This window comes from Cynocephalus volans, chromosome 4 (genome assembly GCF_027409185.1).
Source record: "Cynocephalus volans isolate mCynVol1 chromosome 4, mCynVol1.pri, whole genome shotgun sequence".
In the NCBI taxonomy this organism is placed as follows: domain Eukaryota; kingdom Metazoa; phylum Chordata; class Mammalia; order Dermoptera; family Cynocephalidae; genus Cynocephalus; species Cynocephalus volans.
The window spans coordinates 147,040,658-147,066,516 of NC_084463.1; the positions used below are offsets into that span (position 1 = coordinate 147,040,658).

At 33.8% G+C, this 25,859-nt stretch overlaps 1 protein-coding gene and 2 pseudogenes across 1 annotated transcript; 2 read left to right on the top strand and 1 right to left on the bottom strand.

Annotated features, from left to right (window-relative positions):
* Positions 1-4,800: 4,800 nt before the first annotated feature.
* On the bottom strand, positions 4,801-4,932 carry LOC134377388 (U4 spliceosomal RNA; annotated as a pseudogene).
* Positions 4,933-7,287: 2,355 nt separating this feature from the next.
* LOC134374897 (olfactory receptor 4A5-like) lies at positions 7,288-9,071 on the top strand (annotated as a pseudogene).
* Positions 9,072-21,192: 12,121 nt separating this feature from the next.
* On the top strand, positions 21,193-22,179 carry LOC134376459 (olfactory receptor 4A5-like). Its single transcript, XM_063095000.1, has one exon. The coding sequence runs from the start codon at positions 21,193-21,195 to the stop codon at positions 22,177-22,179; it is 987 nt and encodes a 328-aa protein (XP_062951070.1).
* Positions 22,180-25,859: the final 3,680 nt, after the last annotated feature.

The window sequence follows — 25,859 nt, forward strand, 5'->3', positions numbered from 1 at the left end:
ATTTGTTCTCAGTCTTTTTGATTTTAGCCAGTGAAATGATATCTCAATGTGGTTTTGATTTGCATTTTCCTGATTATTAGTGATGTTGAGCATTTTTTCATGCACCTGTTGGCCATTTGTATTTCTTCCTTTGAAAAATGTCTATTCAGCTCCTTTGCCTGTTTTTAATTGGTTTTTTTTTATTGTGTGCTTGTTTGAGTTCCTTGTATATTCTCTTTATTAATCCCTTGCCAGTTGCATAGTTTGCAAATATTTTCTCTCATTTTGTGCATTATCTTTTCACTCTCTTGATTGTTTCCTTTGCTGTGCAGAAGCTTTTTAGTTTGATATAATCCCAGTTATTTATTTTTTCTTTTGTTGCTGTGCTTTTGGGGTCTTATTCATAAAGTCTTTGCCCAGTTCTACTTCCTGAAGTGTTTCCCCTATGTTTTCCTTCAGTAGTTTTATAGTTTCAGGTCTTATATTTAAGTCTTTGATCCATTTGGAGTTGATTTTGGTATATGGTGAGAGGTATGGGTCTAGTTTCATTCTTCCACATATGGATATCCCGTTTTCCCAGCACCATTTATTGAAGAGGCAGTCTTTTTCCCAAGGTATGTTCCTGTTGCCTTTGTCAAAGATCAATAGTATGTAAGTACCTGGGTTGATTTCTGTGTTCTCTGTTCTGTTCCATTGGCCCATATGTCTATTTTTATGCCAGTACCATGCTTTTTTGATTACTATAGCTGTGTAATGTAATTTGAAGTCAGGGAGTGTTGTGCCTCTGGCTCTTTTTTTTTTTTTTTTTTTGCTCAGAATGCTTGTCTATTTGGGGTCTTTTGTTATTCCATATGAATGTTAGAATTGTTTTTTTTCTATTTCTGTGAAGAATATCATTGGTATTTTGATGGGATTTGCATTGAATCTGTAGATTGCTTTGGGTAGTATGGATATTTTCACAATGTTAACTATTCCAATCCAAAAGCATGGCATGTTTTACCATCTTTCTGTGTCCTCTTTAATTTCTTTTGGTAGTGATTTGTAGTTCTCATTGTAGTGATCATATACCTCCTTGATTAAATTGATTCCTAGATATTTTATTTTTCTGGTGACTATTGTAATTGAGCTTACTTTCTTGACTTCTCTTTCTGTTAGTTCATTATTGGAGAATACAAACAACTGATTTTAGGATGTTGATTTCACATCCTGCAACATTACTGAAATTATTAATTAGCTCTAAGAATATTTTGGTAGAGTCTTCAGGTTTTTCTATATATAGGATCATGTCCTTTGCAGAAATGGGCAGTTTGGTTTCATCTTTTCCAGTCTGGATGCCCTTTATTTCTTCCTCTTGCCTGATTGCTCTGGCTAGTACTTCCAGCAGTTTGTTAAATAGGAGTGGTGAGAGTGGGTATCCTTGACTTGTTCCTGTTCCTAAGGGAAAGGCTTTCTGATTTTTTTCCTATTCAGGATGATATTGGTGATGGGTTTGTTATATTATATGGCCTTTATTGTGCTGAGGTACTTCCTTCTATACATAATTTTCTGAGAGCCATTATCATGAATAAGATGTTGAATTTTTTTGAATGCTTTTTCTGAATCTGTTGAGATAATCTTATTGCTTTTGTCCTCGATTTTGCTGTTGTGGTGTATCATTTATTAACTTACATATGTTGAACCATCCTTGTCTCCCTGGAATGAATTCCACTTGATCATGGTGTGTAATTTTTTTTATGTGTTGCTGTATTCTGATTGCTAGTATTTTGTTGAGGATTTTTGTGTCTATATTCATTAGAGATATTGGTCTGTAGTTTACTTTTTTGATTGTATTTTTGTCTGGTTTTAGTATCAAGGTGATGCTGACCTCATAAAATGAGTTTGGGAGAGTGTCCTCTGTTTCAATTCTTTGGATTAGTTTGAAGAGAATGGTATTAATTCCTCTTTAAGTGTTTGACAGAATTCAGCAGTAAAGCCATCTGATTCTGGGCTTTTCATTGTTGGGAAACTGATGGTTACTGTTTCAATTTCATTGCTTGTTATTGGTCTGTTCAGGTTTTTTATGTCTTCTTGGTTCAGTCTTGTAGTTTGTATGTGTCCATTTTCTCCAGGTTTTCAAATTTGCTGGCATATGGTTGTTTGTAATAGTCTGTAATGATTCTTTGTATTTCTGTGATATTGGCTGTAATGTCTCCCTTTTCATTTCTGATTTTTGCTATTTGGGTGTTCTGTCTACTTTATTTTTGTTAATTTAGCTACTGGCTCACCTTTTTAAAAAATCTTCTCCTCAAAAAACCCCCATATTTTTGTTTCATTGATCTATTGTATCATTTTGGGGGTCTCTATATCATTTAATTTTGATCTTATTTTTATTATTTCTTTCCATCTATTAACTTTGGATTGGATTGTTCTAGTTTTCCTAGTTCTTGAGGTGTAGCATTTGGTTGATTATTTGAAATCCTTCTATTTTTTGATATAATCATTAATTTCAATGAACTTCTTTTTCAGTACTGCTTTGCAATATCCCACAGGTTTTGTTATGATGTGCCTTTATTTTTGTTGTTTTCTAGAAAATTTTTGATTTCCTGTTTAATTTCTTCTTGGACCCACAGTTGTTCATTTGTCTGTTGTTTAATGGCCATTGATTTGTATAATGTCTTGAGTTTCACTTGTTATTAATTTCTAGCTTTAATCTGTTCTTTTCTGAAAAGATATTTGAAATGATTTTAATTTTTAAAAATTTATTGAGACTTGGTTTGTGACCTACTATAGATCTATCCTGGAGAATGTTCCATGTGGATGAGAAGAACGTATATTCTATAGTTGTTGAATGAAATATTCTTAGTTGAGCCCATTACACAATAGAGATCTTTAGCTGGTTCAGATAATTATTTATGTGACTCTTTACCTAAGGCCCTTATGACATGGAAGATTCAGTATTTAGCTCATAATATGCCAATGACATCATGATATTCTGTAGAGCTAATGGCAAGCCAAGTTAAGGAAATAGCAGTGGAAGCCCTCGGACACTATTCATTCTTTGGAAAATAACAATTTCTTTCTTGTAGAAACTGTTCTTCAATTGATATTGGATTGGAATTAAGAGATTGAATTAATGGACTAAAGATCATTATGGTTACATCTGTCCCAGACTCAGGTCTTGATTGAAAGCCTCCACTCCAATGAAAAGTGCAGAACTATGATTACCTAACTTTCCAAGAATTAGAATGGCAACTTCAAAATTCTCCCAGGTTCCCATGTTGCTTTTGAGCCTCAGGGTTTCTTGGGCAGAGACTGTCTAATAGCCAGAGTAAAGCCTCCTTTGCTAGAGGTGTGGTTAGGAAAATGAACTACAGGCTGCTTCCACTGTCATTCTAGCTTAAATATTATTTGCCTTACATAAATATTTTATAATGTGAAAATCATATTTTGTTATTTAATTTACTTTAGAATTTTGCCTTTCATGTTACAGTCTTTTCATATTACTTGGCATTTATCTACTCTTTTTTGGCAAGACCTAAGTATTTTCCTCTAGGGATTGTTCTAGGGCAGAAAACAGTTCAGGAGAGATTAGTTCATTTGAATTTGTTCCAAATATTCTAATAAACTAATCTATAATGACCATACAGTCTCTTTCATTTAAAATAGGGATGATGCAAAAGGTCATAGATTGTGTCTGTACCTATAAATGGAAGACTTATGTTCCAGGTATAATGGCCTAAAAGATTTCTGAAAACTCAAATTTCTGTCCCAGCTAATGTATGTCTTCAATTAGTATCTAGTCCTCTAGGTGTGTGGTTTTCTTGTTATATCCATCATTGCTTGTAGAAATTGGTGGAAAGTTTTAATTTCCTGTGTGGAGACTGAGGGAAATAGGAACATGCTTTTAATAAGGAAAGGAGTGGTCTTAGGGACATGCTGTTTGAATGACTAAGAGACTGGAAAGTTCTGCTTCTACACGTGGGAAAACTGTCACCGTCTTTTCAATGAAGTTAAATTCCGGCATTCGACTTGTCAGGTGGGGAGCTTAATAACTAGGGACATAAATGTTTTCCTAAATTCTCAAAGTAAAATACTTTTTGATTGTTTCACCATATGGACTGAAAAGAGAAAAATCCAAGTACATAATTTCAGTATTTAAAAATTTTCAGTTTGTTTATGTGCCACCAAATAATGGATTTGGCTAGGTTAATTTTTACTAATTAGGTCTGAATTTACATAGACATGCACACATAGCATCTTTGTTTTTCTGTGAACAAACTGTTTAGCAGGTGATAATATTCAAGTACCTTACATTATATCTAAATGTTTTTTATATTATAGGCATTTGCTTTTGATTTTTTTACACTCCTCTGAAAGACGGAGATGATGGGAAGCCTGTGTGAAAATATGGAAATGTAGCCACTTGGAACTATTTCTAGATCCACTGACAACTCATACTTTATTGTATGTTCTGTGATCACAGGTGGATACGTGACATATTTACAGTTACCTTCAGTGAAAGAAGCATTGGTTTTCTGGATGAAGTACAAGACCCAAGATGTGAGTTTTGAAACAGCTGAAAAAAAATACTCATTAAAAAGTCCTTTAATATAGTGAAATATAGCTGTCTTAAATGTCATATGCTTTTATTGGGGGAATCTGAGTTTGGAAAACTAAGGTAGTACAACACAGAAAATAATCAGAACATACAAACTATTTTTGGTTTTAGTATATAACCTAATAGATGCTTATTTTCCATTTTTCCAAATAACAGGAGGAACATGCGGTATGTTACAGGTATAAGAAATAAACTAAAGGATTTATAATCTTAGTTTATGGTATATTACATTTAACATGACATGTTAATAAAGATGTGTGACTACTTTAGATGTATTTGAATTAGAGAATTTCAATTAGCAATAATCGCGCCTCAGATAAACCTCATTGGCTACGATACTGCCACTGCGCAAAGCTTGAATTAGAGAATTTAAAATTGCATTTCATACCAGGTGTGTTATAGTGTAAAGGAATTTTATCTTTAAAAAAAGCTGCATTCTTAAGAAAGTATGTTTTTTCCTAGAAAAGTGTCATTTATGGTTTAAGTTGAAAGACTAGTAATACTGCTTTTTAGTTTTTATAGATATCAAATATTTGATGATACAATATAGATGCTAGTTTGCATACCTTATTTTGTAGAAATAAATAATTAAACTTTCCAATAAAATATTTATTTAGTGAAGTACACTACTGATCATTAAGGGGATTAAGGGCACCAAACCTTGTAGAAAGTAAGGTGTTAAAAAAAGAAATAGACATAGATTAGTCTATATGCCTATGTTCTTCAACTGGTCACCTTTATCAGTCTATAGCTTCAGCAATGGCAGAACTCTTGACTCAACTGGAGGCAGCAGTGTGGATGAGACATGCAGAATGCTCATTACAGCTGGCTTCTAAAGAAAGCTCCAACTCTTCTGTAAACGTCTTCTCTGGCTGCCAAAACGCCATCTACATTTGAGGTTTAGTAATTCTGTAATTTTACTCAGTAGTGAATAATCAGAAAGTTAGGTTTGTATCTGTTCTTGTCCCATTATTCTCTGTTATTTGAGTTTGTACTTAACCATCAAATCTAGAACCTTTCAGAAATAATTTTTAAAAATTAAAAAAAAATTCTTTACTGGGATGTGCTCTGTATTTATTTATTATGGGTCCCCAGGAAGACTCCTAAGTGTCTACCGCACAGACCCTCAGGAGGTTATGCTTCCAGTCCTTTCTCACAAAAGGAAACACTTATGGAGAAGATTTTGTAAAGAATTCTAGCCTCTTTGAATTTTTACGTTAATATTCTTATTACTTGTGGATATTCATTTATAAATGTAATTTTTCTGTTGCCTGATTTGATTCTTTTTTTCTTTTATTTTCTACTATTTAGTTTCTTCTGTGATGCGGATTCAACTTTTTTCCTATTGTTCTGCTTGATACTCATCAAAATACATTTCGTCATAGGTAAATATTACCACTCATATATGGTAAAATAGATAATTCCTAAAACATAATTTTACCATGTGCCCCAAAAGGGGTTTGTGAATTGTAGGTATATTTACTTGTAGCCTGGACTATGTCTAAAATTCTTATCATGTTGACAAAGATCCAGATGACTTGTTGTGATGTAATGTTCATAGTGAATATTAAAGAACACTGATAATAGCTACCATTATTATTTATTTCATATTGAGCCTTTACCCGGTGTCTGGCAGTGTGCTAGGCACTTTTCTTTGTCATAATAAAACAGCAGCACTTAGAGGTAAGCAGTATTTGTAGCTCAAATCTAAAAATGGTGAAACTGAGGCACATACAGGTTTATTAATTTGCCCAAAGTCACCTAGCAAGTGGTGAAGCTGGGATTGCAACAGAGGCAGTGTGGCTCCAGAGGTCACAGTATTCACCACTGTGTTCTGCTCTTTCTCCAAGGACGTCTTCGATTTTTAAGTAGCTCCACAGTGAATTTGAAAATTTAGTTAAATTTGCTCACTGAAATGATCTAATTTCATTTACCACTGGCTAGTGTTTTTCAATAACAGTGACAAGCTTGGAAATCATTATCTAAGCATAAAAGCATGAAAAATGAAAGAGGAAATGTTAGCACAATAGAATAAGGTAGGTCTGCACTAATAGTATCATAGATAGTTTAGCAGGAAAGGATTCTGAGATTATCTACTTCAATCCCTTTATTTTCCAGTTATCAAAATGAGACAGACTTGTAGTTATATTTATAAAGTGACTGAAACCATGCCTTTTTACATTGAGCTTGTAAATTTTCCTTGAATATGTTTTTTTGCAATCTGGAAACTGAAGTTTTATTTTTGAGCACTGTCATTACCTAAATAGCATTATAAATAAAACCATGCCCCACTGTCTTCTACCTCTCTTTTTAGTGTCTATTTCCTCCTCCTTTATTACTTATCTCACCGAAAGAGTTTTGAAAAAAATTCTAGAAAATAAAGCAGAAGGTGGTGACAGTCAGGAGTTAATTCAGTTCAGTTCAAAATTATTTGCTGAAAATCAAGACAGTGTATATAAGTGAGCTAAGAATTGTGTGTGAGGAAAATAGAGTAGTTTAGTCAGGCCCCCTTGCCTCAGGTCTGGTTGGGGGTGGTGCAGCACATTCTTTGTAAACAAGTTGTGTGGGGTTGGTGTTAGTACACATGTACACTTGTGTATTTTTAGCTTGTTGCTATTCTTCTGTGTTCTTCAGAGTGTGTGAGGCAGTACCTCTGAACTGCTGGTTGGCAGAGCTTGCATCTAGAAATAAAGATTATTCTTTCTTCAACCATGGCTCCAAGGACCTTTTCCTGTTACCTAGCTTGTGGACCCGCATGTGAGGGGTTTGTGAATGGGCTCAATGGGTCTGTGAGACCTAGCCTTAGCTATACATTGTGCTATAGTCAAAGATAAAATGGAGAGAATTATAGATCATTAAAAAGCTGTGAATCAGAGAGTTCAGCCAACTAATTGCTATCAGGAGCAATGTGCTAAATAATTTTGTAGTTATTAGATAAGTTCACAGTCCAGTCCCTTGAAATTTAATGAGCAATTTATATAGACTGAACATCTTTTGAGACATATAATAGTGGAATGCCATAGTAATGAGTGTGATATATCAGAAGAGCTATTATTTTTGGTGCTACCCAGATCATATTGTAAAGTTACTCACCACAATTATTACAAACTCAAAGTACTAACTCTGTGCCCACTTATTTACTTAGTGTTTTACTATAACCAGAGAGTAAGTTTCTTGAGGACAGTAATATTTTCCTTGTGTGTAATTGCTGACTACAGAGCCAAAGAGCCATATATTTTAAATCAGGAGTTATTCAATGTGTGGCCTTTGAATACTCTTCTCTTTAGAACATCCCTTAAGACTTACAGATAGAATATTATACCAGTAGGCCCAGCCAAAATTATCTGACGAGAAATAGAGTTGTCACGGGAAGGCTTATTGGGTTCTTTGGAAAGGAGGTCAATAGATATTTACTAAATGTTTATTGTGTGTAAAGCACTGTAGAAGATACAACAATGAAGATAAGCTTCATGATATAATGGAGGTGCTCATAGTTCTGTTGTCAGTTTCATTACAGGTCCTATTCTCCTGAGCTCTCATCTCTGATACCAGCCTTATAGAAGAACAAATGGGACAGAGTAACAATGTCACAGAATTATTCCTGATGGGCCTCTCGCAGAATCATGAGGTGCAAAGAGCATTATTTGTCCTGTTCTTACTCATATATGTTGGGACGATGGTGGGCAACCTGCTCATTGTGGTGACGGTTATTGCCAGTCCCTCCTTGGGCTCCCCAATGTACTTTTTCCTTGCCTGTCTGTCACTCATGGATGCTGTTTATTCCACTGCCATTTCACCCAAATTGATTACAGATTTACTCAGTGATAAAAAGACTATTTCCTTCCCAGCTTGCATGGGCCAGCTCTTCATAGAACACTTATTTGGGGGTGCTGAGGTTTTCCTTCTGCTGGTGATGGCCTATGATCGCTATGTGGCCATCTGTAAGCCACTGCACTACTTGACCATCATGAGTCGACAGGTGTGCATCCTGCTGTTGGTGGTGTCCTGGATTGGAGGTTTAGTTCACTCCACGGTTCAACTTGCCTCTGTATACAATCTTCCCTTCTGTGGCCCCAATGTCATTGACCACTTTATCTGTGACATGTACCCATTATTGGAAATTGCATGCACTGACACCTCTGTTATTGGCCTCACTGTGGTGGCCAATGGTGGAGCAATCTGTCTGGTCATCTTTATCCTTCTCCTAATCTCCTATGGGGTCATCATAAGCTCCCTTCGCACTTACAGTCCGGAAGGGAGATGCAAAGCCCTGTCCACCTGCAGCTCTCACCTCACAGTGGTTGTCCTCTTTTTTGTTCCTTGTATTTTCATGTATGTTAGACCTGTCTCCACCTTTCCCATTGATAAATCCATGACTGTGGTTTATACGGTAATCACTCCCCTGTTGAATCCTTTAATATACACCCTGAGAAATTCAGAGATGAAAAATGCTATGGAAAAACTCTGGTGTAGAAAGTGTCGTATGGACACATAAAGAATGTGACCCTCACTGAGCATGTTAGGTACAAGTTCTAAAACAACAAAGAGGCAGTAAATTCAAACAATGGATGACTTAGTGATTCAATGAATTCTCTAGGGATTTGTGTCTTTATTTATACACAGCTATTAAAAAAGGAGAATAAATTATCATTTAAGATAAGGATCAATCAAATAGAGAAATTCTGGAGGATAAGTAAAAGGCACAGGTATTTGTCCTACTACAATTAAAAATAAAATTAAGCTCACCTCATAACTTTATTTTTCTTGATGTATATTTAAATGGGACTTAGAAGAAAGTGGTTTATTCTTTTCCAAAAAAAAAAAAAAAAAAAAAAAAACAAGCTACTTCTGAAAATTTTCTATCACACAAATTCAGGAGAAAGCAATTTGATTAATCCATATAACACATTTCTGAGACCTAAATAGTGTTTTTAAGCTGTAGTGTTCATCATTGTACCAGCACAGAAGCTTTGTACAGATTCATTATGCATTTTGTCTTAAGATCACTTCCGTTCATAAGGTTAATGTCTATGCATTTTCAGTTCAGGATATCTGGATGACACATGATAATGTGTTTAGTTAAGGACACTATGAGTGAACAATTTTGTGGTTGATGATACAAACAGATTCTAATTTTCGGTGGAAGGAAAGATACGTATTTTTGGATTTGAGCATCATACTAGTACAAGTTATAAGCATATTTTTATTATTTTACTCATCAGTTTTCATGTACATTTTTGCTATTTCATCAAAGAATAGGTAAAGCTTATTTTGTCTTTCTGTTGGGTAAAGAAATGTACAATTTTGGTTAGATATTGTGTTCCCTGAAAGTTGTATTCAACTTAAATACTTGACTTACAGACGTAGAAATGAATTGTTGTGGTATAAACAAAATTTTTTCAATTTTATTTTATGTAAAAAAAACAAGTTTTTCTCAGTTTGCAGTTGTCTTTAAACATCACAAACCAGCAAAAAGATCGTATTGCTTTCACTGTATTGCCATCATGCATGCACTTTGAGTTTATTTTTTTAACTGAAAAAATGTTTTAGAACTTTCCCATTTAAAATATTTGTTGTAGCATTCCTTTTTTTCTCTCCAGAGGTAATCCCAGTGCTAAACTTTTTGTTAATCATAGTTAAAAACAGGTTAACTACATATGTGTATATCTTTAAAATATATTGTTTAGTTTTTCTTATTGCTTCCCTTTCTCAAAATTGTATAGTGCATAGTTCTCTGAATTTTACTTTTATTTACACTGGTAAATTTCTGTGCTGTAATCATGATGGTGCTTGTCACTTTCATCACATCAGTTCCCCTGCTGTATATTATTCCATATGGCAATACACCACAGTTTGTTTTCTCATTCAATCAGTGGCCATTTGGGTTGTTCCTAGTGTTTCATATTGCACATAATGCTGCTGTGAACATCCTGAGAGAAATTCTTTTGCATTAAGTAAGATGTTTACCTGTTCACCTTTACAGATGAGTGCATTTCCTCCCAATGCTGTATTGTAATTTGCCAGCAGTGCATAACAGTTCCATTATAGTATATACTTACCAATAGCTGGTAATATGAGATGTTTGATATTTTTGCTAATGTAATATGTTTAAGACGGTGACTTCACTGTGGTTTTCATTTGCAATTTTTATTGCTAACAAAATTGAGCATATACTCATATGTTTATTCAATATTCTTTTTTTTTCAATATTTTATGAAATGTATATCTCTTTTATCAGTTTTTCTACTGGTTGTTTTTTCCATTATGATTAGTTTGTTGAGGTTCTTTAGGAATCATGTGTACTAATTTTTTATTGATTTTATGTATTGCAAAGTCTTTTCTCAGTATGTGGTTTTCCTTTTTCACACTTATTTCATTTGATAAATATCACCTTCCTTTTTTATTGTATATTTAAATTTTAAAAATCTTATTCATTTCTTTTTTAATTGACAAAAATTGCAAATATTCATCATGTATGACATATTGTTTTGAAATATCTATATATTGTGGAATGGCTAAATTAAATTAACTAACATAGGCATTATCTCAGACTTGTTTGTGGTGAGAATAGTTAAAAATCTACTCTCTTAGGAACTTTCAAGAATACAAAACATAGTTATTAACTGCAGTCACCATAGTCACCATATATACAATAGATCTCTTGAAATTATTCTACTTGGATAACTGAAATTTTTTGTCCTTTGGCCAACATCTTCCCAATACCTCCCACCCAGAGACCCTGGTTACCACCATTATACTCTCTACTTCTATGAGTTCAACTTTTTAACATTCATGTATAAGGGACGTCATATAGTATTTGTCTTCCTGTGTCTAGCTTAATTTACTTAATATGATGTCCTCCAGGATCATACTTGTTTTCATAAATGACAAATTTCCTTATTTATGCCTGAATAGCATTCCGTTGTGTATATACACCACATTTTCCTTTTCCACTCATCGAATGATGGACCCTTAGGTTGATTCTATTTTCTTGGCTATTGTGAATAATGCTGCAGTCACCATAAGAGTTCATATATCTCTTCAACACTAATTTCATTTCCTGTGGCTATATACCCAGTAGTGGGATTTGCTGGTTCATATGTTAGTACTATTTTTAATTTTTTGAGGAACTTCCATACAGTTTTGTATAATGGCTGTAGTAATTTATATTCCACCAGCAGTGTCAAGGGTTCTCTCTTCTCCACATCTTCAGCAACATTTGTTATCATTCATCTTTTGAATAATAGCCATTCTAACAAGTATGAAGTGATATCTAATTGTGGTTTTAATTTGCATCTCTTTGATGATTAGTGATTTTGATTATTTTCATACACCTATTGGCCATTAGTATGTATTCTTCAGAAAAAAATCTATTCATATCTTTTGCTTATTTTTTGATCAGGTTATTTGTTTTTTTACTACCTAGTTGTTGAGCTCCTTATTTATTTTGCATATTAGCCCCTTGTGAGATGTATGGTTTGCAAATATTTTCTTACATTCTCTAGATTGTGTTTCATTCTGTTGATTGTTTCCTTAGTAAAGCAAAATCTTTTTAGTTCGCTGTACTCCCATCAGTCAGTTTTTGTTTCTTATTAACTGTGCTGTTGGTTCCATTTACAAAAAGTTTATTGCCATGACTGATGTCATAGAGATTTCCCCCCAAGTTTTCTTCTAATAGTTTTACAGTTTCAGGTGTCACATTAAAGTATTTAATCTATTTTGAGTTTATTTTTATATATGGTGTGAGATCTAATTTTATTCTCCTGCATGTAGATATCCAGTTGTCCCAACAGTATTTGTTGAAGACACTGTTCTTTCCCCATTGCGTGCACCTTTGGCACCTTTGTCAAGAATCCGTTGACTGTTTGAGTGAATTACTTAATGGGCTCTCTATTCTGTTCATTGGTCTATGTTTGCTTTTATGCCAGTATCATGCTGTTTGGATTATGATACCTTTACAGTATATTTTAAGAATAGGACATTCGTAATGTAGTCAAATCTCTCAGTCTTTTATATGTATGGTTAGGACTTCTACATCTTTCTTAAGAAATCATTATATGTTTGTTATTTTTGTTTTTAGTAATTCAGCTATTGTTTCTTACCATAACTCTTAATTTGCTTTTGATATTAAAACAAAGCTGTTGAGATTTTTATTGGAATTGCATTGATGTTATTGGTAAATTTGGAAAGAATTGACATTTTTGTAGTATTGAATCTTCCTATTCATCAATATAACATGTTTGCATATATTTAAGTCTTCATTAATTCTCTGAAACTCTTGAAAAATTCCATAAAATCTTTAAATATCTTTGTATACATTTCTTCCAAAATATTTTTGTTGCTCTCTCCCCTAAAGTTACTGAACATAGATTTTTGTCACTATTTGTAGTCTGTACATTATTTAAGTAAAATTATATCTCACTATAAATCAACAGTTTGCATTCATTTTATTAATAGTGAGATATTTTGCCATTGGTAATTTTATGACCTGATTTTTCATACACATTACCTAATTTCATTGACATAGTCAAAATATTTCTATTGACTTAAAAGAGATTTTATAAATTATAATAAAAACATTTTTTCATAGATGTTGTTTTTGTAGAGTCATAATTTTATACAATTTATTTCAATGGTGTTTCTGAATGATACTCTGAGTTTCTGCTTTTTGTACTTCAAAATTATATAACAACTTATTAATATTTTCTTCAGGTTAACTTACATTTGTTCACATTTAAAGCTTTAAGTATGCATATATGCATGCATGTGTGTGGGAGGTGTTAGAGAAAGAGATAATATATGTTCATATGTGTATGTGTGTTTCTGTGTGTACATGTGTATAAAGAATTAAACCTACTTTTCAAATCATTTCCTATTGTACAAAAACCAGTGTTTTAAAGACATTTACAAAAAAATACGATCTTCCTCCCTAATCTGAATTACATTATATTGTATGGATATGCCTAATTTTGTTCACCTATTTATAAGTTGATGGGCATTTGGGTTGTTTCATCTTTCAGCAATGGTGAATAATGCTACAATAAACTTTTGTTTATAGCTTTATTTTTATTTTTTTGATGTGAACATATACCTTCTCGGGTGGTACGCAGAACCACTCAGCAGGCCTGCAGTGAGGGGGCTTGTCTAGTCACTTCTTTGGTGATAGGTGGGGTCAATAGGCAGGGCTGCATTGATGAGCCCATTCAGCCCCTTCTCAGACTGTTGACAAGGCCATTAGGCAGGTCTGTAGTGAAGTAGCCCTGCAAGGTGCTTTTGAGAGATGGTCAGGGCTGCAAGGCAGGTCTGCTGTGGAAAGGCCCATCCTGATGGTCTGAGCAGTTGTCTGGGTTACTAGACAGGTCTGCAGTGAATGGGCCCATCCCGGTTCTTTTGTACATGAAAACTTGTAGAAACAATTCAAGACTTTTAATGTTGCTTTCTTCTTCAAGAGAGGATTTCCTTTGTTTCTAGCTAGCCATTTTGACTGAAGAGGTAAAAATTCCAGATGACCTTAAATCCATCAAGAAATTAGATGCTTCAAGCTGGACTTGAATTTCTTTGAACTCTACTTTATTGTGTATTCACCCCTACTCCAAGAGGAAAGCCCTTTGTTACAGAGGGTTAGAAATCTTTATTCTTATTTGGTTATTATATAGGGTTTTTAGGTAACGCATGTATGGGACAAAAGTCCTTAGCTAGGAGGCAACAGCCTACATCTAGCAGGCAGAATCCCATCTAATTAACTCTAATCAATTATATGTTGATTCTCAGTTGATTTTTAGTATAGGGTTTGTATGTAGGTAATGCATGTATGGGACAAATGTCTTTAGTTAGGAGGCAACGGCCTACAGCTAGGGGGCAAAAGCCTATCAATTCTAATCACTGTTTAGGGATGGAATTATGTACTTTGATTATTTAACATACTGATGGGTGCTAAAAGATGTTGAAAGAATTGCTGTGGGGAAAAATGTGAAATATGTTTGCTAAGGGCAAGCTGTTGGGTGAGAACTTTAGAGACAATTATACTTAGATTTAATCATAAGAATGTAATACTTGCTTCAATCATTTAGGGAGAGATTATATTATAGATTAGATAAGGATCACAGTTTGATCAACTTAGCTTTTCATGAATTGTACTTTGGAATGTCATGTTCTTAATTTAAACGATGTTACTAGTTTCTATTGTTTAAGCTATACTTAGATTTTGATAACTTTTGTCACATTGTCCATGTCTTTGTGTTCTTTTGAAATGATTGAATCAATTGATTTTTCTTGTGCAACCTCCTTGTCTTTACAATAAAAACAGAAGCTAACTTTGAATTGGGGCTGTACCCAGTTTCTCCTTCTAACAGAGGACTTGCTGAGGTGCAGTCCCTTTGGGCTTCTCATTGCATTCATGTTTCTTTGAGTAATCTATTGTGTCTCTGTTACAGAGAGAGAAGAGTAACACTTTGTGACTGAGGGACTCTTTTTTGTGGTAAACCTTCAATGTCATTTGTTGTCCCTCAAGGTAAAGCATCTATAGAAACTTGCACACAGCTTTTCAGTCTTTCATTTGTGGCTTTAACAATTATCCCATACCTTTAGAGAAAAGAGACCCCAAATGCAGGATTTAGCTCTCAGGCATTTTTTTCAAAATATTAGCCCCAAAAGTCTGGGGCTTGTCATTCCTTCTCAGTTTTTTAATGCTTTCAAGCACATGAATTTTAGATTTTTCTAGGTCTTTTAAAATTCTCATTTGGAGATTTGATGCAAAATAAGCTATTTTTGCTTTTATAGAAGATAAATATATATTATGTCTCTAGCTTTCTAGTTTGGCAATATGTATGGATTATAGAGAATTCCTGTAGGCTGTGGTATACTTTGAGGCAACATCTTCATTAGTTAACATTTTCAATGCATTTTTTTAATGAAAGCAATAAATTTGGATTCTTGGCTGTTGTGTAGGCATCATCTGATCTAGCAAATGCGTTTGCCTCATTCATGTAAGCAGAAAGCATTAGTAGTTCTTTGAACTCAGCTGGAAGGGACAGAGAATTATGCCTTATGCATATATTAGTTCTGCATCTTGGAGTCATAATTTAATTGACAGTAGCTTTGATCACATCAAGTAGTTCTGAATTAAAGACGTTTATGCATTTTTACCGCTTATGAATAAGAGACGCACAGTGCTTAGAACTACTGTTTAAATCCTAGAAGTAACACATATTTTACAGTTTGTTGGACTTAATCTGCTTATTAAATAAATTGAAAACTGCTGGGTTGGCTGGGTAGCTGCCAATTTTAGTGGATCTCAATACACAATAAAACCCTTTAGCTGGTTCAGATAAGTATTTATGTGACTCTTCATTTAAGGCACATATGACAGAAGATTCAGTATTTAACTAAACACGTGCTGACGAGATAAAGATGCTTAATGGAGCTGATGGCAAGTCAAGTTAAGGAACTAACAGGAGAAGCCCTTAGACACTGTTCCCTTGGTAGAAAACAAGAATTTCTTCCTTGTAGAAACTGTTACTGAATTGATATTGGACTAAAATTATATGGTTGAATTAATGGACTAACAATCATTATAGTTACATATGACCCAGATTCAGGCCTTGATTAAAAGTCTCCACTTCAACCTAATTACCAATCTTTTCAAAAATTAGAACATCAATGATCTCCCAGGTCCAAGGATTTCTGCATATTGGGCAGAGACTCTCTAACAGCCAGAATAACACCCTCATTTGCAAGGGGTGTGGTTGCTTCCCCTTTCATTCTAGTTTAAATATTATTTGCCTTCCATCCAACAACCTCAGAATATTCATTCTTCTCATCAGCACATGGATCATTCTCCAGGATAGATCACATATTAGGTCACAAATCAAGTCTCAATAAATTCAAAAAAATTGGAATTATCCCATGTATTTTCTCAGACCACAATGGATTAAAACTAGAAATTAATAACAAATGAAACTCTGGAAACTATACAAACACATGGAAATTAAACAGCATTCTAAATATTATTTGCCTTACATAAATATTATATAATGTAAAACTCATAATGTATTAATTTACTTTAGAATGCTTCTTTTTACAGCATAGGCTTTTCACAGTCCTTGGCATTTAGCTACTCTTTCCTGGCAAGACCCAAGTCATTTTTCTTGAGGGATTGTTCTAGGGCAGAAAACTGTTTGGGAGAGATAAGTTCATTTGAATTTGTTCCAAATATACTAATAAACTAATCTATAATGATCTTACAGTCTCTTTCACATAAAAGAGTGATGATGCAAATAGTCACAGACTCTGTCTACACATAAAATTGAAGAGTTATCGCACAGATAGAATGACCCAAGAGGTTTCTGAAAACTCAAATTACTGCCCAAGCTGGAGTATGTCTTTAATTGGTATCTAGTCCTCTGGGTGTGATGTTTTCTTGTTATATCTATCATTGCCTGCAGAAACTTGTTGAAGCTCTCAATTTCCTGAGTTTACATTGGGGAGATATAGGAATATTCTTTTAATGATGACGTGGTCTTAAGGTTATGCTATTTGAATGACTGAAAGACTGAAGTGTTCTGCATCTACCTGTGAGAGAGCTCCATCATTGACTTTTCCATGAAGTTAATATCTTGCATTTGACTTGTAGGTGCAGAGCTTAATAGCTAGGCACAGGAATGTTATAAAAAATTTCAAAGTAAAGTGCTTTTTGTTTGTTTCACTGTAATGAGAAGAGAAAAATTCAAATAAATAATTTCAGTTTTGTTTTGTTTTCTGTTCATTTATTTCTGCTTCTAAATAATGGGCCTGGCCAGGTCAATTTTCACTAATTAGGTCACTTTTCACATAGTCAGGCAAACATAGCGTCTTTGCTTTTCTATGAAGAAATTTTCTTAGCAGGTGAGAAAATTCAATTGCCTCACAGTATATTTGTTTATTTATTTATTTATTTATATTTATTTTTTTGTATTTTAGTAATCCACTTTGGATACCTCACTTCTCTGAAAGACTGAGCTTATGGGAGGCCTATGTGGAAATATGGACACTATAGCCACTGGGAACTATTTCTAGAGCTACTGATCGGTCATATATTATCATGTGTTCAGTGATCACACATGGATACAGGAGGTATCTACAGTTACCTTGAGTGAAGAAGCATGGATTTTCTGGACCAAGGACAAGACACAAGATGTGAGTTCTTGAAACAACTGACAAGAAATACACATTGAAAGTTCCATAAATATATTGAAATATAGCTGCCTTAAATATCTTTTGATTTAATTGGAAGAATCTGAATTGGGAAAATTAAGCTAGCATAACAAAGAAATTAATCAGAATATATGAAGTATATTTGGTTTTAGTAAAGAATCTGATAGGTGTTTATTTTTCATTTTGCCAAATAAGAGGAGGAATATGTGGCATGTTACCTGTATAACAAATAAACCAATGGATTTATAAACTTAGTTTAGGGCATATTATATTTTACATGGTATATTGATAAAGAAGTGTAATTACTTTTAGATGTATTTCATTTAGAGAATTTGAGATTGCATATTATACCAAGCATGTTACAGTGTAAAGGAAGAAATGCCTACTTTGTTCTAGAAGCTTGATATGAGCTTTTGTGTATGAATCTTAAAATTATCCTAATAAACATTCTAGTATATACACATAAAGAAACCCATTCTTAGGGATGTACCTTGTCTACTATGATGTAGAGAGTTTTTTAAAACTATAATTGTAAAGTACTGTAGAGGGTATTTTTGTTACTATAGAATTTTATCTTTTAAAACGTCATGTTCTTAGGAATTTTTTTTTCTAGAAAAGTGTTAACTTAGTGGTTTAAGTTGAAAGCTTAGTGATAGTATCTTTTAGTTTTTAAAGGTATCACACATCTTTGAAGATGTAAACTATTGAGGATAGTTTACAAACTTTATTTCTTTATAAGTAAATAATTAAACTTTCTAATAGAAGATACATTTTATCCTGGTAAAATGTATCATTGATGATTAAAGGTAGTAAGGGCAGTAAACCCTGCAGAATGTAAGGTGTGGAAAAGAGAAATGAGAATTAGATATTGACTACTTTCTCCTCTTATGCTCTTCAATAGGTATGTCTTTTCCAGTCTATAGCTTCTATATGACAGATCTCTTGAATAAGCCACAAGTAGTAATCCGAAAGAGCCACGCAGCTGGTTCCTCACAGCTGGCTTCTAAAGAAAACTCCAACTCTTCTACAAGTGTGCTCTCCTGCTGCCAAATCTAAGTGAATGAAATCATCTCGTGTACATTTGAGGTTTAGTAATTTTGCAATTTTCATCAGTAGAGAGTAATCAGAAAATCGTTTTTTTGTCTGTACTTGTCTCATTCTTCTCTGTTGTTTGAGTTTATGTTTAACCACCAGATCTACAGACTTTAAGAAAGCATTAAAAAAATTTTTTTAAAAAAATTTTCATTATTAAGATGTTCTCTGTAATTATTTGTTACTGCTCCCTCAGAAGCATCCTGAGGGTACACTTCATAGACCTTCAGGAAGTTGGGCTTACAGTAACTTCTAACTAAAAGAAATCTTTTTGGAGAAGATTTTATAAAGAATACTAGCTTCACTGAATTATTGCATTAATATTCTTCTCACTTGTGTATATTCATTTATTAACTATACATTCTCTGTTTCCTGATTTGATTTTTCTTTTTCTCATTTCCTACTATTTAGCTTCCTCTCTGATATGGATTCAACTTCTTTTCTGTTATTCTGCTTGCTTCTCATAAAAATAAATTTCATCGTAAGTAAATATTACTACTTACATATAATAAAATAGATAATTCCTAAGACACATAATTTTAGACTAAGCACAGAAAGGGGTCTGTGAATTATAGGTACACTGTTCATTTTTATCCTGGACTATGTCTATGATTCTCATGAGGTTGATAAACATCCAGATGATTTGTTCTGATCCAGTGTTCACAGTGTAGTATTACTGAACACTGATAATAGCGTCATTAGCATTCAGATATTCACCCTTTGGCCAGGTGTCTGGCAGTGTTTTAGGCACTTTACCTTGTTGTAATAAAATAACAACCCTAAGAGGTAAGCAATATTGGTAACTCCATTCTAAAAATGATGAAATGGAGGCACATATAGTTTTATTAAGCTGTCCAAGGTCACACAGCAAGTGATGAAGCTGGGACTGGAACAGCGGCACTGTGGCTCCAGAGGCCACAGTATTCATCACTGTGCTGTGCTCTTTCCCAAAGGACATCTTGGATTAAGTCACTTCACATCAAACGTGAAAATTTAGTCATTATTGCTCTTTGTAATGATCAAATTTCACTTACCACTGGCTAGCATTTTTCAAGTAACGTGATAATCTTGGAAATTATTTAATTTTAAAAGTGTGAAAATGAAAAAAAATGTCAGCAGAATAGAATAAGGTAGTTCTGCACTAATAGTATCATAGATAGTTCAACAGGAAAGGATTCTGAGATTGTCCACATCAGTCCCTTTGTTTTCCAATGATCGAACTGAGACAGACTTGTAATTATATTTAGAAAATGCCTCAAACCCATGCCTTTTTACATTGAGCTTGGAATTCCTATGTGAGTATGTTGCTTTTTGGAAACTAAGAACTGAAGTTCTATTTTGAATTACTGTCATTGCTGAAATAGCATCATAAATAAAACATGTCACACTGTCTTCTTCTCTTTTCAGTGTCTATTTTCTCTCCTTTTATTACCTAAGTCATCTTAAGAGTTTTGAAAAAAATACTAAATGATAATGCAGTGACTGGTGGTAGTGATGAGTTAGTTCATTTCAGTTCAAAATTATTTGCTGAAAATCAGGATAGTGTATGTTTGTGTGTTCAGTATTGTGTTTTAGGCATAGGCAAGGATAAAATGGAGAGAATTATAGTCCCTTAAAAAGTTGACAGAAAATCAGACCCAGTAATTGTTGCAGGGAAAAATGTGCTGAATAATTCTGAAGTTATTTGACACAGTTCAAATTTCTGTTGCTTCAAATTTAATGAGAGATTAATGAAGATGGAACATCCTTTGAAACATAAAGAATTGAATGTCTAATAGTGGAGTTTCATCATATTGAATGAGAAATTTCAGAAGAGCTGTTATTTCTGAGTCTACAGAGATCATAACAGTTACTCAGCACATGCTAAAAACTGAAAGGACTGACTTTATGCCAATTTATTTTTTGAGAGTTTATCTCTAAGCCCAGAGAGTAAGTTTTTGTGAAAGCACAAACCCTTGCCCTATTTGTCATTGCTCACTTCTGTGCCAAGAAGTCACATAGTTTAAATCGGTAGTTATTCAATGTGTGGCCTTTGGCTACTCTTCCCTTTAGAATATTCTCTAAGACTTACAGATAGAACCTTTTACCTGCAGGCCCAACAAGAATTTTCTGAAGAGAAATAGATTTGTCAAGGAAGATATATTGGGCTCTTTGGAAGAGGAGCTTGATAGATATTTAATAAATGTTTATTGTGTGTGAAGCACTGTGGAAGATATAACAATGAAGATGTACTTCATGATATAATGGACGTATTCATAGCTCTGTTGTCAATTTCATTATAGGTCCTGTCCTCCTGAGCTCTCATCTCTAATATATGCCTTAGAGAAGAATAAATGGGACAGCATAATAATGTCACAGAATTTGTCCTCCTGGGCCTCTCTCAGGATCCTGAGGTGCAAAAAGCATTATTTGTCCTGTTCTTACTCATATATGTTGTGACGATGGTGGGCAACCTGCTCATTGTGGTGACTGTTATTGCCAGCCCCTCCTTGGGCTCCCCAATGTACTTCTTCCTTGCCTGTCTGTCACTCATGGATGCTGTTTATTCCACTGCCGTTTCACCCAAATTGATTACAGATTTACTCAGTGATAAAAAGACTATTTCCTTCCGAGCTTGCATGGGGCAGCTCTTCATAGAACACCTATTTGGAGGTGCTGAGGTCTTCCTTCTGGTGGTGATGGCCTATGATCGCTACGTGGCCATCTGTAAGCCACTGCACTACTTGACCATCATGAGTCGACAGGTGTGCATCCTGCTGTTGGTGGTGGCCTGGGTTGGAGGGTTAGTTCACTCTACAGTTCAACTTGTCTTTGTGTGCAATCTTCCTTTCTGTGGCCCCAATGTCATTGACAACTCCGGCTGTGACATGTATCCATTATTGGAACTTGCGTGCACTGACACCTCTGTTATTGGCCTCACTGTGGTGGCCAATGGTGGAGCAATCTGTCTGGTCATCTTTGTCCTTCTAATAATCTCCTATGGTGTCATCTTAAGCTCCCTTCAAACTTACAGCCAGGAAGGGAGGCGCAAAGCCCTGTCCACCTGCAGCTCTCACCTCACAGTGGTTGTCCTCTTTTTTGTTCCTTGTATTTTCATGTATGTGAGACCTGTCTCCACCTTTCCCATTGACAAATCCATTGCTATTATTTATACGGTAATCCCTCCCATGTTGAATCCTTTAATATACACCCTGAGAAATTCAGAGATGAAAAATGCCATTAAAAAACTCTGGTATAGAAATTTGGCTATAAACAGAATAAGAATGTTTCCCGCACTGAACATGTTTGTTACCAGTTCTAAAGCAGCAAGGAGGTGGTAATTCTAATAATGAATAATTTAGTCAATTCAATATATTCTCTAGGGGAGCTTTTCTGTATTTATACAAAACCAACATCCATATGCAGAAAAATAAAACTGGATCTGTACCTCTTACCATTTACTCAAATCAAGTGAAAATGTATTAAATATCGAATATAAGACCAGAAAAAATAAAATTACTAAAGAAAAACATATGAGTAACACTCCAGGAAGTAGGACTGGGCAAAGATTTCATGAATAAGACCCCAAAAGCACAAGCGACAAAAGAAAAAATAAACAAATGGAATTATATATAACTAAATATCTTCTGCACTTACAGGAAACAATCAACAGAGCAGAAAGACAACCTATGGGATGGGAGAAAATATGTGCAAGCTATACATCTGACAATGGTTTAATATCTAGAATATACAAGAACTCAGACAACTATATGGTAAAAAACCAAAGAATCCAATTAAAAATAGGCAAAAAAGAATAGACATTTTTCAAAGGAAGAAATACATGTGGCCAACAGGTACATTAAAAAATACTCAGCATCATTTGTCATCAGAGAAATGTAAATGAAAACCACATTGAGATATCATCTCATCCCAGTTAGATTGGCCATTATTAAAAAGACCATGAATAACAAATGCTGGTGAGAATGTGGGGAGAGGGCCACTCTTCTATGCTGTTGGTGAGACTGTAAATTAGAACAGCCACTATGAAAAATAGTATGGAGGTTCGTCAGACAACTACAGATAGAACTACCATATGATCCAGCCATCCCACTACTCGGTATATATCCAAAGGAACAAAAGTCATCATGTCAAAGTGGCACCTGCACTCCCATGTTTATCACAGCTTTCTTTATAATAGCCAAAATATGGGTCCAACTTAAGTGCCCTTCAACAGAGACTGGATAAAGAAAATGTGGTACATATACCCAATGGAATACTACTCAGCCATAAAAAAGAACGAAATTCTGCCATTTCCAGCAACATGGATGAGTCTGGAGAAAATTATGTTAAGTGAAATAAGCCATACAAGAAAAGAGAAACACTACATGTTCTCTGTTATAACTGGGTACTAAGGAAGAAAGAGAGAGAAAGAAAGAGAAAGAAAGAAAGAAAGAAAGAAAGAAAGAAAGAAAGAAAGAAAGAAAGAAAGAAAGAAAGAAAGAAAGAAAGAAAGAAAGAAAGAAAGAGAACGAAAGAAAGAAAGAAAGGCCCACAATTTGTTGAACTTTTCAGAAGGAGATTATAAACCTAAGTTTACTAGAGATGGGGGGGTGAGGGGAGGGAAAGAGGGGGTTTGGGTAGGGATAGGTTTGGTAAAAGGCATAATGAAAAATCATGATTTCTAATAATGAATATGTTAATAATAATAACATAAAAGTAGATTAAGTCATCATTTGAGATTAGAATCAATCTAATAGAGAAATTCTGAGGATGAGTAACAGGCACAAGTATTTGTCCTATTATAAGTAAAAAGTAAAACTAAGCTCAACTTGTAACTTTATTTTTCTCAGTTTATATTTAAATGGGACTTAGAAGAAAGTGGTTTGTTCTTTTCAACAGAGAAAAAACAAGCTGCATTTGAAAATTTAAAAACAAAAATAAAACAAGCTGCGTTTGAAAAAACAAACTATGTTTGAGAAATTACAAATTCAGGGAAAAGCAATCTGTCTTATACTTAGAATCCTTTTCTACGTTCAAAAGCGTGGTTTTTAAATTGTAATGTTTATTATTCCATCAGCAGAGCAGCTTTCTATAGCTGCATTGTCCATTTTGTCTTATGATTTTTTCCATTTCTCCAGTTAATGTCTATGCATTTCAGGTCAGGATATTTGGATGGCAAATGATAATTTGTTTAGTTAAAGACACTATCAGTGAACAATTTTGTTAGATGGGGTGTGGTTGATGATACAAACAGATTTTAGTTCTTGATTATGGAAAAGATTGTTTACTTTGGTTTTGAACACCATACTAATACAAGCTGTAAGCATATCTTTGATTTTCTTCACTAGTTGTCATGTGCATTTTCACCTTTTCATCAAAGAATAGGTAAAGCTTCTTATTTTGTCTTCATGGTGCTGAAAATATGAGTAAAAAAATGTGGAATTTTGCATAAGTGTGGGTTTCCCTAAAAGTCGTGTTCAACTTAAATTCTTTTCTCACAGACTTAAAAATGATTTGCTATGTTATAAACAAAATTTAGTTTTCTCAGTTCAGCCATCTTGTAGCATCACAGAGCAGGAAGAAGATAAAGAGTTGCTTTCAATTTAATATGGAATATCACCTATGCTTTGTATGAATTTACTTTTCAAACTGAAAAATATTTTAGTAATGTTATTATTTAAAAACTTTGTTTTGTAATTTTTCATGAGTATCCAATAATATGTGCAATTTATTCATAAATTTTTGGGCTTTTTACTAGAATATTATGAATGTCACTGAAACTATCTCTGTGTACCTACCTTATGTCATTCCCCTGTCTCTCCACAGCAGTAACCCCAGTGCTAAACTTGTTTAATTTTTATTGAAAAATAATTGATTAAAGATATTTGTGGCATAAAGAATTGAATATCAATACACGTATACATCCAGTTTTTCCAACATCCTATGAAATGTGAAGCTATGTCTTTTGACAGTTTTTCTACTGTTTGTTTTTCCATTATCAATTTGCTGGAGTTCTTTAAGAATCCTGTTTACTAAATTTTACTGTTCATATGTATTACAAAGTCTTTTCTCAGTTTGTGGTTCTTCTTTATTACAATGTTATTATTTCATTTAATAAAAATCACCATTCTTAAATTCTATTTTTAAAATGTTATTTATTTATCCATTGATTGACAAAAATTGTATTTGTTCATCATGCACAACATATTCTTTTGAATTTGTATACATTGTGAATTGGCTAAATTGAGTTAATTAACATATGCATTCTCTCACACTTTTTTTTTAGTAAGAATACTTAAAATGTACTCTTTTTGGAACTTTCAAGAATAGAATACATTGTTATTAACTATAGTCACCATATATACAATTGATCTCTTGAACAAATTCCTCCTGCCTAACTGAAATGTTTGATCTTTTGACCAGCATCTCCCAAGCCTACCACCCCCAGCCCCTGGTGCTGTGAGATTAACTTTTTCATTTTTTAAAATTATTTATTTCTTTATTTTCACTGAACGGTATTTAGTTGTGTATATATACCACATTTTCTTTATCCATTTATCCATTGATGGACTCTTTGGTTGATCCCGCATCTTGGTCATTGTAAATAATGCTGTAGTGAACATAAGAGTTTAGATTTCTCTTTGACATACTGATTTCATTATCTTTAAGTGCATATCCAGCAGTGGGAATGCAGGATCATATAGTAGTTGTATTTTTAGATTTTTGAGGAACCTCTATACAGTTTTCTATAATGGCTGTACTAATTTACCTTCTACCAACAGTGTATAAGGGTTTCCTTTTCTCCACGTCTACACCAACACCTTTTTGATAAGAGCCAGCCATTTTAACAGGTATGAGATGATATCTTAATGCGGTTTTAATTTGCATGTGTCTGATAATTAGTGATTTTATCTTTCAGTTTCTTGATAATAGCCATTCTAACAGGTATGAGGTGATACTTTATTTTGGCTTTAATTTGCATTTCTCTGATAATTAGTGATTTTGAGCACTTTTCATGTAC